General features: G+C 67.5%; 4 protein-coding genes across 4 annotated transcripts; 1 reads left to right on the forward strand and 3 right to left on the reverse strand.

Moving 5' to 3' along the window:
• Positions 1 to 799: 799 nt before the first annotated feature.
• Positions 800 to 1,791, reverse strand: EMIHUDRAFT_356991 (hypothetical protein). Its single transcript, XM_005765930.1, has one exon. It carries the CDS (start codon positions 1,774 to 1,776, stop codon positions 1,198 to 1,200), a length of 579 nt encoding a protein of 192 aa, XP_005765987.1. The 5' UTR covers positions 1,777 to 1,791; the 3' UTR covers positions 800 to 1,197.
• A 3,479-nt stretch (positions 1,792 to 5,270) lies between these two features.
• On the forward strand, positions 5,271 to 8,369 carry EMIHUDRAFT_212678 (hypothetical protein; the record flags this gene model as incomplete). Its single annotated transcript, XM_005765931.1, has 4 exons — positions 5,271 to 5,286; positions 5,381 to 7,396; positions 7,486 to 7,553; positions 7,689 to 8,369. The coding sequence occupies 4 exons, from the start codon at positions 5,271 to 5,273 to the stop codon at positions 8,367 to 8,369; spliced, it is 2,781 nt and encodes a 926-aa protein (XP_005765988.1).
• Positions 8,370 to 8,597: 228 nt separating this feature from the next.
• Positions 8,598 to 10,591, reverse strand: EMIHUDRAFT_212679 (hypothetical protein; the record flags this gene model as incomplete). The annotated part of the gene is made up of 5 exons (XM_005765932.1): positions 8,598 to 8,635; positions 8,800 to 9,025; positions 9,269 to 9,466; positions 9,599 to 9,651; positions 9,898 to 10,591. The coding sequence occupies 5 exons, from the start codon at positions 10,589 to 10,591 to the stop codon at positions 8,598 to 8,600; spliced, it is 1,209 nt and encodes a 402-aa protein (XP_005765989.1).
• Positions 10,592 to 11,044: 453 nt separating this feature from the next.
• Positions 11,045 to 12,233, reverse strand: EMIHUDRAFT_437121 (hypothetical protein; the record flags this gene model as incomplete). Its single annotated transcript, XM_005765933.1, has 4 exons — positions 11,045 to 11,351; positions 11,551 to 11,745; positions 11,895 to 11,976; positions 12,049 to 12,233. Coding segments are annotated over 4 exons (769 nt in total), but the record flags the coding sequence as incomplete, so codon positions are not given.
• Positions 12,234 to 14,061: the final 1,828 nt, after the last annotated feature.

Below are 14,061 nucleotides of genomic sequence, written 5' to 3' on the forward strand. Positions count from 1 at the left end.
CCCAAAGGACCTGTGGGGGGGGTGCCCCCCCCCCCCCCCCGCCCCCTTCCTTCTTCCCGCGCTCTTTTGCGCCCTTCACCCCCCCTCGCCCTTGCCGCCGAGCCCTTCGCCGCCATAGCCGCGCCTCACCCCCCCCCCCCCTCCCCCCCCGCCCGCCCTCGCTTCTCTCTGACTCTCTCTCACCGCGCCGCGTCACACTGCTGCGCCTCTCCGCGCCGCTGCAGGGGTCGGTCGAGTTCATGGACGACGAGACGGACAAGGCGTTCGAGACTCCTCCCCCTCCCCTCACACACACCCTTGCGACTGCCGCGGCGCTCTCCGGCCCGCCTTGGGATGTGTGGACGGGACACAGCCTCGCCCTGCAGCCTCGCCCTGCAGCCTCGCCGTGCAGCCTCGCCCTTGCCCGACTCGCGCGTGGAGGCGTCACCCTTGCCACCCGGCCACCGTAGGCGCCAAAGTACGGCGCTGGCGGCATCATCAACGAGTCGTGAGACCACGCAGCGCCCGCTGGTCGCTGCATCGTGGGCGCGTAGCCGCGAGAGGACTCCCCTCCGCCTCGCCGAGCCGCACGCGACTGCTGTGCGAAGAGAGCGGATGGAGCGAGAGACTAGGAGAGAGGCCGGGGCATCGGCCGCATCTCGATCATGGGACGCGTGCAAGGGGACTCTGTCGGTGTGTGGTGGCGCACAAAAAACCAGGCTCCTGAGTGGTGTGAGTGCGCTTCTCCCCCTCTCCGCCCGCCGGCGCCAATTGTCCCTTGCTATAAGTTCGTCGCATGTGGTGTTTTCGTAAAGGTACATTTTAGTTGTGTGTTGCGAGAAAAACGAAAAGTGGGCACACAGACACACAGTCAGGTCACCATGATTTGGAGTTGGACCATGTAGATGTGTGTACACACAGTACTCAGTACAGGTGACTCCACACACAGGTCACTCTCACAGCCTGCAACGTGCAAGGCCATCACTCACACAACAGAAGACCGAACTTCTTCACGCCTCATAGACGATCACCAATAGTAACTAGATTGGGATCCGCGCCCCCCTCCACTCTCGGGCCTGGCGCTTGGACCGTATCGGCAACACGCGGGGCCACCCCACATACGTAGACATCCCTGCACGTCCGACTCGATGCAGCTGCAGACGTGCAGCAGACCGCTCTGCCCGGTCTCAGGCGTCACCCACCAAGCGGGATGCTAAGTCACTCCTGCTTGCCGCCAGCGGGAAGCGCGAGGGCAAGGCGGTTGGAGAGCCGCGTGCGTCCAAACGCCGCCTGGGCTGCCGCGGCCGTGGTCTGCACACAGTCGGCCGCGGCAGAAAGGGCGACAGACGGGAGGTAAAAGAAGGGCAAGAGGAAGGGCGCGCGGCGCCCGAGCTCGACGCCGAGGGTGGCGAGGAAAGTTGCCACCCGTGCCCGTGCCGAGGTGGCGACGGAGGCAAGGGGCGGGGCCAGCACAAGGTGGATCGTCGAGACAAGAGCCGCGGGCGCTGCGAAGACGAACGCGAGTGAGATCGTCAGCGCGTTTGGCATCCGATCGCGCTTGATGACGACGCGCTTCGGTGGGGACAGGCCGTGTCCGAGCTCAAGCAGCCTTCCGACCTGCTCAGCGGCCTCAGCAACATCCGGCGGCGGGAGTGTGACGATCTCGTCCTGGTCCAACCAATACCGCTCGGCCGCCAGATCCTGAGAAGCACTCATCACTAGCGTCGAGCGCCGAACTATTGTCGAGCCCACCGGCGCACGCCAAGCAGCGCCCACGAGGAACACGGAGCTGATCATGAAGTCGATCGGGTGATGAGCAGGCAACGACTGCGCAGGGGGTTTTTTTTTATGCGCCGCTGCGAGCACCCACGGCCGAGCCGCGTGAGGATCCTGTCGCCAGTGAACCCTCCCCTTCCTCAAAATCAATCCCAGTTCGACGAGGAAGGAGGAGAGAGAGAAGGTACGCGCACAGACTGACTGACGTCAGCTCTGCACTCACTCAGAGGAAACGACGCACTTGTCGTAATTTTTCGTCAGCATTCTGCGTGTCGTAAATTTTCGTCAGATTCGATCTCTTGTCGCCGGACCTCGATTTCTTTCTCTTTGTCAGGCCATGTCGCATGTGCCGCTCGCTCGCGCCCGCCCAAGTGACTTGGACGCGCGGTCGAGGGGGCACCCCACCGTTCTTGGGACGCGCTGGCGTTCGCCAGATCGTCCCCCCACCCATCCACCCTTTTTACTTTGAGGCTGTCGCTCCGAGAAAGCTCGTCTCGCAGCTGCGAGAAGGTACGTTCCATGTGGGAAGGTACACGTCGCCACTTACTTTTCATCGCAATCCTTACACGCTCAACTTTACCGATAACGGCGTTGCCGCGGAGAGCACCAAGGGGCAAGGTGCAGCCGAGCTGTCCGAGGGAGAGTCTCCCTCGCTGCGCGTTTCCCCACCCGCCCGCGGTGTGATAGTCTCTTGTACTCCCCAGAGGCCCTTGCCGACGCGGGAACCCAGCCGCCCCAGCTGCCGTCGGGCAGGTGAGAAAGGTGTGGTGCTGGCCGTCCCCATGTTACCCCCTGGGCGTCTGCTTCTTCCTATCCCTCGTTGACGTTGTCGGTAAAAAGAAAAAAAAGAGCGCATGACTCCATCTCCTCCTCGTGACTTCACAGAAGTCAGCTTTTCGTCTAGTGACCGTGATCCCAGGCCGCCCATCCGCCATTGCGCATTGGATGCAGCCGAGATGTGCAAAATCCGAAACCGCCGTTTTATATCCAACCCAGCTGCCCTCCCCCTCGGACACGTCCCTCCCTGTCCTCTCGACTCGTTCCTCTAAGACTGATATACATATTTCTTTTGAGCGTTGGCGGTCGAACATCGTCTGCAGATCGTCTGGCGAGTAGAGACCACGCCTGCTATTCACAGCACAAGCTTTGTTTGCCTGGGCGGCTTCACGGCATGTGCAGCCTCCTTTTTCCTCACCCCCTGTGCAAGAAGATACGGGGTGTGGACCGTGAGTTGACCAGGGGTTGTGCGCCGGGCCCTCCTGCTCGGCTCCAGCCAGTAGACAAGTCTTGTCACTAACAGAGTAGAAGGATCTGACCTCGGGGCCGATGTGACCAAGCGCTGGTAGCGTGGTTTTACCTCACACCCATGGTCTCACAGTGTGCCGGCAGTCGCCGAGCAGTGTCGCTCACACAAGCCGCAGCACAAGTGACTGAGGGCCAGTGAGGGCGAGCCCATCGCTGTCACAGCTGTAGGACCCTGCCTCGTCCCCACTCCCGGCGTGACTGAGTGCGACTGTGCGAGGATTTTAGTGTCCGCATCTGTTTTTGCTTTTGGCGTGCTTCACTTAGGCAAACCCACCCCAGTCCCTTGGTAACTCTCAGCAAGACGAACCTCAACCGCTGTTCAGCAAAGCTTGAGGTGCTGCTCCAACTGCGCCACCTTGTCGACAAGCCCTCGGTCAACCGGGGTGATGCCGAGCGCCGCAGCGGCGCCGCGAACCGTGTCGGGGAGGCTGGGGCCCGGCTCCATCCCGATCGCCTCGCAGATGCGCCCGAGCCGAGACGGCAAGGATCCCCGACGCGTCGCTCGAATGACGTCGTTGACGCCTGCTGGCGGCGCCGTTGGCGTCGCCACCGCCTCTCCCACGTCCAGCCCTCCCTCGATCGCGCACGCCACCCGAACGGCGTGCGCTGCCTCTGCCGCCTCCCTCGCTGCGGCCGCCGTCGCTGCCGCCGCCCTCGACGCGAGCGCCTTGGCCTTGCTTGCCGCCGCAGTCTTGGCCGCCGCCGCCGCCGCCGCCTCGTCCACCTCTGCCTTCGCCTCATCTTTCTCCGCCGTAGCCACCAGTCTCGCCGCTGAAGACCTGGCGGACTCGCACAAGCCTTTGCTCTCCGCCAACTGCGCCTTCGCCGCCGCGTCGGCTTCCGCCTGCGCACGCTGCGCCTGAGCCTTCTCTCCGTCGATCGCCGCCGCCGCGCGCGCCTCTGCCTCGGCCGCTTGCTGAGCCACCTTCTCTGCCTCGACGACGGCTCTTGCCACCGCCTCGACCTCAGCGGCCGCCCTCGTCGCCTCCGCCTCGGCCAGCGGGTCCGCCTCTTCACGCGCCTGTTGCGGCAGCTCGCTTGCGGCATCGGACGCCGCGCAAGCCTCGACCTCGGCAAGCGCCTGCTCCTCCGCCTCGCGCCTCGCCTCGTCGTTCAGCCTCGCGCTCTCCTCCAGCGCCGCCTGCACCGCCATCAACTCCGCCGCCTCCGCCTCCGCTGCTGCCGCTTCCGCCGCTGCTCGACCGGCCGCCTCGCGCTCCAGCTGCTCGCGCCTCGCCTCCTCCTCGGCTGCAGACTTTGCCTCGCGCTCAGCCGCGAGCTTAGCTGCGAGCGCCTCGGCCTTCTCCTTCCGCTCGCGTTCTTCGGCCGCGGCGCGCTTCTCGCGCTCCTTCTCCAGCGCAAAGGCGGGCGGCGCGTTGCGCTGCGCCTTCTTCTTCTCCTTGGCCGCCTTCTTGGCCGCCTTCTGCTCCTCCACACGCACAAGCCGCTTCGCCTCCTCCTCTCTCGCCCGCCTCGCCGCAGCCTCCTCCCTCTGCCGAGCCGCAGCAGCCTCGTCGCCTTGCGAGCCGCGAGCGCTTCCCTCTGCGCCTCTCGCTCTGCAGCCTCGGCCGACGAGCGCTCCGCCTTCCTCGCTCGCTGCGCCGCCTCCGCCGCAGCGCGGTCGGCGGCAAGCTTCGCCGCGGTCTCGGCGGCGATGGCGCGCCGCTTCTCCTCGAGGGCGACAGCGACCGCCGCCCGCCGCTCCTCCTCCGCCGCCCGCCGCTCCTCGACCGCCGCCCGCCGCTCCTCGACCGCCGCCCGCTTGGCCGCCTCCTTCGCCGCCGCCTCGGTACGCCGCGCCTGCTCCGCCGCCGCCACCGCCTCCGCCTTCGCCCGCGCCTCCGCCTCAACCGCCTCGCGCAGCGCCGCAACCTCGTGCTCGCTCGCACAAACAACAAACAGGCACAGACATCAGACAGACAGACAGACAGAAAGACGCGAGACACACACAAGACGGGCAGACGGACGGCACACACACACTCACACACAAACGCCCCAGGCACGTGTCATTGTCAGGTACACTTGTCCCAGCAGCCGACGTTGAACCCCTAATCAGACATGACGACCGGGATGACGACCTCACGATAAACGGAAACGTAAAATCCGCTCCGCCCTCCACTAGTTGTTCGCGCGTCGGCTGGCGAATAGCGATCGCCTCGGCTCGCTTCTCGGGAGCTGGTCAGGTTGCATCCAGTTGTTCCAAACTCGATATGGCTCTTCGAATCGGTAGCCATCGCCCAAAGCCCGTCAGCATGCTGCGTGCGTGCCGCCCCAGCGCTCGCCCACTTCCCGACCCAGCCTCGCCCCCTCTCCTCGCAAGCTTCGCTCCTCGCGCTGGGTGCGGTGGCTTCTTCACAACTGACGGCCGGCGGCTTCGTGCCGTACTACACGTACACGGGCGACCTCGCCGTCTCGGGGACGGTCGGGCCGATGACGACGGCCGGCACAACGCAGACGTTTTACTACCAGCTCGACGGCGTCGACACCTTGTGCGAGAGCGGCGCGGGCAGTGCGGGCAACTCGTGCGGCATCCACATCCACGCCGGCAGGACGTGCGTCGACAACGCCCTCGGCCACTACTACACGGGCGCGGTGACGACCGACCCGTGGACGTCGATCGCGTACACGGCGACCGCCGCGGGCACCACCAGCGGCAGCGTGACGGTGGACACGGGCGCGGCCTCGACGACACTCGAGGGCCTGGCGCTGATCGTGCACGGCTACGACGGCGGGCGCATCGCGTGCGCGCTGCTGAGCGACGGCGTCGATTCGGCGCTGCAGGCGAGTGCTTTCGTGCCCTACTACACGTACACGGGCAGTCTGGCCGTCTCGGGCGTCGTCGGTCCGATGACGACGGCCGGCACGACGCAGACGTTCTCGTACACGCTGGTGGGCGCTGATCCGGCGTGCGAGAGCGGCGCGGGCAGTGCGGGAAACTCGTGCGGCATCCACATCCACACCGGCACTACCTGCACCGACAACGCCCTCGGCCACTACTACACGGGCGCGGTGACGACGGACCCGTGGACGAGCGTCAGCTACACGTCCGACTCGGCCGGCGCGAGCAGCGGCAGCGTCACCGTCGATACGGGCGCGGGCTCGGGCGAAGTGGCAGGGCGTGCGTTCATCATCCACGGCTACGACGGCGGCCGCATTGGCTGCGCCATTCTGGGAGCGGCGACGCAGGTCACGCTGACGGCGGACGGCTTCGTGCCGTACTACACGTACACGGGCAACCTCGCCGTCTCGGGGACGGTCGGGCCGATGACGACGGTCGGCACGACGCAGACGTTTTACTACCAGCTCGACGGCGTCGACACCTTGTGCGAGAGCGGCGCGGGCAGTGCGGGCAACTCGTGCGGCATCCACATCCACGCCGGCAGGACGTGCGTCGACAACGCCCTCGGCCACTACTACACGGGCGCGGTGACGACCGACCCGTGGACGTCGATCGCGTACACGGCGACCGCCGCGGGCACCACCAGCGGCAGCGTGACGGTGGACACGGGCGCGGCCTCGACGACACTCGAGGGCCTGGCGCTGATCGTGCACGGCTACGACGGCGGGCGCATCGCGTGCGCGCTGCTGAGCGACGGCGTCGATTCGGCGCTGCAGGCGAGTGCTTTCGTGCCCTACTACACGTACACGGGCAGCCTCGCCGTCTCGGGCGTCGTCGGTCCGATGACGACGGCCGGCACGACGCAGACGTTCTCGTACACGCTGGTGGGCGCTGATCCGGCGTGCGAGAGCGGCGCGGGCAGTGCGGGAAACTCGTGCGGCATCCACATCCACACCGGCACTACCTGCACCGACAACGCCCTCGGCCACTACTACACGGGCGCGGTGACGACGGACCCGTGGACGAGCGTCAGCTACACGTCCGACTCGGCCGGCGCGAGCAGCGGCAGCGTCACCGTCGATACGGGCGCGGGCTCGGGCGAAGTGGCAGGGCGTGCGTTCATCATCCACGGCTACGACGGCGGCCGCATTGGCTGCGCCATCCTGGGTGCGACTGTCGCTTCGCCGCCCTCATACCCCCCATCGCTGCCGCCTCCGTCGCCGCCAGTCGGCGCCTCGATCATGCAGGACCCGCACATGGACCTGGCGCACGACGGCCACGCCGACTTCCGTGGCAAGCATAAATCCCTGTACAAGTACTTGAGCACTCCGGGACTGAGCGTAAACGTCCTCATTGAGGAGGCGCTCTACACCCTGCACGACGGGAAGCTGCTCGTCAACGGCACTTACATGACGGAGGTTCATGTTGCGGCGCTGGTCGAGGGTTCTAGCCAGTGCAAGTGGGCTTACGTGAGCTACGTCGCCTCGCAGCTGAACGGTTCGTCGCGACCGCATGCGCCCACCCTGTACACGCCACCCCTGCACCCACCTATGGCAGTACGCGCCATCTCCCGTCGCCCACTGCAGGGCAGAACTGGGGCTGGAGCAACGTCAAGGGTAGCTGTGGTGGGAATGAGTTCAAGCTCGGCCCCAACGTGCGAGCGACATTCCCACATTCTCTCTCCCACTCCGCCACCACCGCAGCGCTCCGGACCACCGCCCAAGCCGCCGCTGCCCTCGCCTTTCTACACTCGCCTCGCCCCCATCCTCCGACCTCCGCCACTTCTTAGGCCAACCGCGGCTGCGGCGGGCTTCACGCCCGTGTCAAGATGTCCACTGCAACCATCACGGTGGCGCCGTTTGAAGGCAGCACGGAGGCGGCCCCCTGGAAGATCGTGGTGCATGGCGACCACGTCCACGACCGTGTCGCCGGGCCAGAGCACAGGCTCGACATCGAGCTCTCCTACTCTCCTCAATCGTCGGCGCCGCTGATTGCGCACGGCCTCATCGGCCAGTCATTTGCGGATCCCCTTCCGCGATTCGGACGCCTCGACGTCTACCCCGAGGAGGGAACCTTCACGACCTCCGCGCAGGCCGAGGGCGCCATCGAGGGCACGGCCGACATTTACGAGGTGTCCTCGCCCTTTGAGACCGACTTCACCTTCTCTCTCTTTGCGGGCGAACCCTCGCGCAAGGCGGGCACGGCAGACGCGGCGAAAGCAACCTGCGACAAGAAGCTCGCGGATGAGCTCTCCGACCTCGAGCAGCAAGGCAAGGTTTTGGCCATTCGCCCGTGGTTCCAGGCCATCAAGCGCTCGTTCCAACGCGCGGTGGCACCGCCCAGCGTCGTTGCCCGCGCTGCGTCGATCGAGGTGCGGCCCGGCGAGGGCCTGATGGAGGCGCACCGCCGGCTCGCGGAGGCGGCTTTGCCCCGCGCAGCGCAATCGATCCTGCTCAGTGCTCGTGCCTGATGCCAACTGGGTGGCTGAAGAGCTGTTCATGGCTCTGCGCGAGGACTCCCCCCCCCTCCCCCCCCCCTGGAGCCCCCCCAGCAAGAGAAATTTGTGCACGAGCGTAATCCCGTCCTGGTCAGTCCCGGTCCCGGTCCTGTCGTGAGAGAGTGGCACTGGCTCACAGGCCGCCTGATCGTAATTGTCTCTTTGAGCTCGCTCCTCCTCTCTAGCGGCGCCGGCGGCCCGTCACGCGTCAGCCGTCAGGTCACACATCACGACAAGGACTCACAACAAAAAGATCACGAGAGAGAGAGAGTAGAGTAAAAATCTAACACTCGCACGTTTGTAGTTCTTGACATTGTCATCATTGTCATCAATCAGTCTCATGTCCAGCAATGGGGCGAAACGGGTCAGTCCTCGCCCTCCCCCTCAGCCTCTCCGTCCGCACTGCCCTCCAGCACGGCGACCTCGGCGAGCGCCGCGCGCAGCACGCGCCTCTGCCCGGCGCGATAGGCGGCGCAGTAGCCCTCGCGCGAGAACTGCGCCGCCTCGGCGGCGTCGGCGGCCTCGCTCGACGGCAGGCTGCGCAGCCTCGCCTCGAGCGAGGCGCGGAGGAGGTCGAGCTCGTCGAGGGAGAGGCACGGGCCTGCGAGAGGGTCGTCCATCCCGATCACCTGCAGCGCGAAGAGGAGGAGACGAGGGAGGACGCCCTCCGCCTCCTCCTCCTCGCCCTCCTCCTCGCCCTCCTCTTCTCCCGCCTCCTCGCCCTCGCCGCCCTGCCGCCCGCCCGCGGCCGCGGCGACGGCGCCCCTCGCCTCGTGCGAGATGTGGCCCGCCTCGTGGCCCTCCGGCAGCGGCTCGTGCAGCGAGAAGGGCCCGATCCGCAGCGTGCCCTCCTTCTCCTCGCCGTGCGGCACGCCATGCTCCGCGAGGCACTGTAGCCGCGCCGCGTGGAGCTCGTCGGCGGCGCGCCCGCTCCCCTTGCGGCAGCCGACAACGATGCCCTCCACCGAGTCGAGCGGGTTCTCTGCCGACGCGAAGCCGTACGTGAAGAGGAGCTCGCCGTTGCCCTTTGGCCCGTAGTTGTTGTGCAGCGCCTCGCCCGGCGCCACGGCCTCGCGGCAGCGGAACCGCACCCCCCCTCCGCCCGCCTCCCACCCGATCGGCTGGCCGCACCTGTTCAAAGGATGTCAGTGAGGACGACGCCCCTCCCCCCCAGCCGCCAACCGACCCGCTGGCCCGCACACAAACCGGTGCTCCATCATGTCGTACAGCGGAAGCAGGCAGCCAAGCGTGCCCGCTATCTCCGTGCACGGACCGACGCTCTCCCCCGAAGGCGCAGCTGCCCCGCCCGCCGCCGACGCCAGCGCCCCCTCGCCCTCGGCCCCGCCGCCGCCCTCTGCGCCGCCGCCGCCGCCGCCGCCGCCGCCGCCGCCGCCGCCGCCGCCGTCCCGGCCTGTCCCGCCACCGCCGTCCCTGCCTGTCCCGCCGCCGCCGCGTGCGTCGGCGCCGTCGCAGTACGTGACGCGCGGCGCGGCTGCGCCACCGAGCTCGACCCTCAGCGGTGCGTCGACCGTGCTGGAAGCGAGCACCTCGTGCGGCAGCGGCAGCGCCGCCGCGTCGACGAGCGCGCGCGGGAAGCAGCGGCTCATATGCACACCCCGCGCCCAGAGGAAGGATGGGAAGAGGGCTGCGCCGTCGACGTCAAACGGCACGCGCGGCGCGGCCGTGGGAGCGACGCGTGCGAACTCATCTGCGAGGAGGCGCCGCTGGGCCTCCACCTGCGCGGCGAGCGGCGTCCCGGCCAGCAGCTGCCGTTGCGCGGCCGGCCAGCCCGTCGGGTCCGGCGCCTCGCGCGGGAGCGCTGCGAGGTACTCACGATGGCCGCAGCTCTCCTGCTGCGCCATCGAGGCGAGGGCGAGCCAAAAGGCGAAAGGCTCGCTGCCGCCCTGCGCCAGCGCGGCGCGTGCCACGTCGTCACTATGGAGCACGGCGACCGGGTCGATGATTGCGGCACTCGGGAGCAGGCCGATTGCAGCACCTGGCTCGAACGGCCGTGTCGCAAAGACGCCGAGGCCGCCTCCAGGCGACTCGCGAATCTCGAGGCCGTCCAGGTCCGCGCCGCGCGAGCGCAACCAACGGATGAGGCCAATGTGCGGCGGCTCCGCCTCGCGAGGTCGCTTCATGTGGGCCTGTAGAATGCTCTTTGGCCGGGCCGGTTTGTCGGCGGCCGACGACATGCCGGCCTTGAGCCGCGCAGGGAGCGGGGCCAGGTACCCCAGGTACCCGGGAACCGGAAGCCCCGATTTATTTTTTTAGTTAGAGCACTGGGTCGATAGATTAGCACTTGAGCACTGGATAGGGTCGATTCCGCGTGGTACGGGACCCCTCCGATCGTCTCGCCCTCCCTCACTGGTGTGTTGATTGGGGGGGGTCATCACAAACACGGTACAGGATCGAGCTTCGAGGTGCACGCTGCACGCGCACGCCGCTCTGAGGGACCCCGGGGGGTAGATCGAGCAGTGTCGTCCCCCCTCTCCACCATCTCACTGGGAGACGTCGGCGGCGGTGGCGGTGTGTGTCGGTGTGACCGATCGAGCTACAAGAGGAACTTGGTTCGGCCGCATGAACACGCGGGTCTCGCGGCAGAGACGAGAGACAGAGAGCCCGGGGCCCGGCGCACATGATCAGGGTGAGCCGAGCAACTCTAGTTTTAAGTTTAGCTGTACTCGTCTAGGCAGGGGTTGTGAAAATGGCTTTAAGGCACAATCACCGTCGCCTTTCCTTGGCGGAGGACGGGCCGCCTTTCCTGCCGCCGCCGCCGCCCTCCGCCTTGCGCTTGCCGCCGCCGCGGCCGGCGCCGAGCGGTGCGTCCGTGACGAGGACCGGCCGCGAGACCTCGGGAGGCTCCTTCGGCGGCAGGTCCGGCGCGAGAGACGAGAGAGAGGCCGGCCCGGCGCGCCCGACGCCGCCAGCGGGGACGTACTTGCGGTACCGCGCCTGCGAGAGACGAGAGGGGGGGGGGGGGCGAGACGAGATCCCTCGTGAGCCAGCCTCCGGACGGCCTGCCCCGCTCTCTCTCTCTCACGCAATCGACCCTCGCGCGCTCTGGCGCTCCAAGCTGCCCAGCGGCGTGGGCCGCACACTCTCTGCGGCGGAACTCGCTCTCCACAGTCTCTCTGGCGACGCCTTGGTGGACGGGTCTCCGCAATCTACAGCAGCGCGCCGCCATCTCAGCGTCGGCCTCGTCTCGCTCCGCGGCCTCCGCGTCCCGCTCAGCCTGCAGCTCGGCAGCCGCCGCCTCCTGCTGCGCGCGCTGCGTCGCCGCCGCCGCCGCCGCCTCCAGCTCCGCCGCGGCTGCCCGCTTCTTTTCGCCCAAATCGGCGAGCCGCGCCTGTGGGGGGCAAGGCAGGCACGCTGACACGCCCGGCACGCCTCTCCTCGCAAGCGAGGCGGCCCTCCCTCTCTCCCACCCCCAGCCCGTCCGCCCAACCCCCCCCTCCCTCCCTTGGGTGAGTAGTGCTCCTCTGCTGCCGCACGCACCTCGAGCTTTGGGTTGAAGGCGCCGTACGAGCGGCGGCCGGCGCGGAACTGGAGCAGGGCCTGCGGCCCAGAGAGCGCGGGCGGCTCGGTCAGCACGACCGCTGCCGGCGCCACCGCCAGCCCGCCCGGCAGATCGAGCCGCCACTTTGCGGACGACGACAACGACGGCTCGGCCACCGGCGCCGACTCGGGCGGCGCCGCGGGCTCGCCCTTGGAGGCGCGGTGCTTCTGCATGAACTTGAGGCCGAGGATGCGCGACGAGATGACCGGCGCGGCAGGCGCTGACGTCGAAGGATTCTCGGGCATGCTGCTACGAGTCGCGACCGAGCCTTGCGAGCGGCGTTAGAGGCAGCAAAAAGTGAGTCCGCGGCCCGCCCAATGAATTTTCTGCCGTCTCCCATATCTCCCTTGTTTCCCTGTTTTCTTTCTTTCTTCCGCCGCACGACACTGGGCACGGGACTGGCGCGCACTGACACTAACACAGGCACACAATAAGAACCGCAATGCGAAGGCGCGTCGACGCGAGCCTGCGGCTCGGTGGAGGGCTCCACGGCTCGGCGCGGCGGAGGTGCGCCGACTGCACCACTCGAGTGCGGGTCAGGAGGCCCTAAAACGGCGGGAGGGGTAGGGGTGCCGCTGTAGGGGTGTGGAGGGGTCGGGAGGGCGGGAGTGTAGACCGTGACCTAAAGCCCTCAAAACAAACCCTGTCTGCACGTCTCGCGCGCGCGTGAACAGGGCTCCAGGCCCCAAATGACGTGTGAGTGTTAGAGTTGTTTGGTATTGCTAAAAATCTCTCTCTCTCTAAGCCCTCCACCGATAGGCGATAGAAGTGTCAGGCCGCAGGGCCCCCAGGAGGGCACTCGGAGGGGTGGGGGCTGGGAGGGCTGGCCAAAACGCAAAAGCGAGGCGTAGGAGGGCTCGTGAGGGCTTGGGAGGGGTGGAGAGCTCGGAGGGGTCGGAGGGCAGGGGTCGGAGGGCAGAGAGGCACGAGGGTGGCGCTGGTCGGGGCTCGTGAGGGCTCGGGAGGGCTCAGAAGGGATGGAGTGCCCGGAGGGCTCGGAGGGGCGAGCCGCCGAGCCGGGCTCGGGGGGCTCGGAGGGCTCGGAGGGCTCGGGGGGCTCGGGGGATTCGGAAAGCTCGGAGGGCTCGGAGGGCTTGGAGGGCTGGAGGGCTCCAGTATAGGGCTCGGAGGGGTCTGGAGGGCTCGGGGGGCTCGGGGGGCTCGGGGGGCTCGGAGGGCTCGGAGGGCTCGGAGGGCTCGGAGGGCTCGGAGGGCTAAGAGGATCGACCCCTCCGAGCCCTAATGGAGCCCTCCAGCCCTCCAGCCCTCTGAGCCCTCCGAGCCCTCTTGGGGGGCAGTCACATAAGCCGCGACTTGGTTTTTTATCTTTTTGCGACCCCTCCCGGAGGGCCCTTCCGACCCCTCTCGAGCCCTCTCCCGCCACGAAGATCCTCCCTTGTCCGACAGTCCCTCCGAGCCCACCTGGCGTCCGGGGAGGGGGTTAGCCCTGTGGAGCCCTCCCGACGCCGATCCGACGGGGACCCCTCCAGCCCTGGGCTGGCGACTAGGTCCAGCCCTGGGTGGCGCAGGTTGTGACATTTGGCGATTCCGCGACTTACTGGGCCCCTGAGCCGCTACCCGTGTGCGATTTTTTGTGGCCCGGACATGATACTGATAGTAAACGGGTCAGAACCGGCCAAACACAGGCTACAGCCCCACACACGCGCCCGCCATAGCTCCTGGAGAGCATGCGCGAGTGACGCGCTGCAAGCCGCGAGAGTGGCATCAGAGGCAGGAACGACGTGCTCTTGCTGCACCTCGCAGCTGCACCAAGTGTGCTCGCAGTGTATGCCACGGCCACTGCCTGCGGCATTGCTCTCGTGCAGCTAGGCGATGCAGGTCCATCAGCAGGGCTCATCCAATGCGAGCCCACATTGTGCGTAGCCGCGGGCAGGTGGCAGTGCACAGCACACCGGCTGTGGCGGCTCGAATGCCCCCGGCAGTAATGCTGGTCATTAACCTGCGTATTGGGGCCGCAGCAGACTGCTGCTGTGGCAGCAGCAGCAGCCTGCTGCTGCCTGATTCAGTCAAGCCAGCGGTGCAGCGAGGCGTGCAGAATTCGCGCGGTTTTGTCCCTCCTGAGGCTGAGCGCATTCGAGCCCGTCG

Source organism: Emiliania huxleyi (assembly GCF_000372725.1).
Source record: "Emiliania huxleyi CCMP1516 unplaced genomic scaffold EMIHUscaffold_53, whole genome shotgun sequence".
Taxonomy (NCBI): Eukaryota; Haptophyta; order Isochrysidales; family Noelaerhabdaceae; genus Emiliania; species Emiliania huxleyi.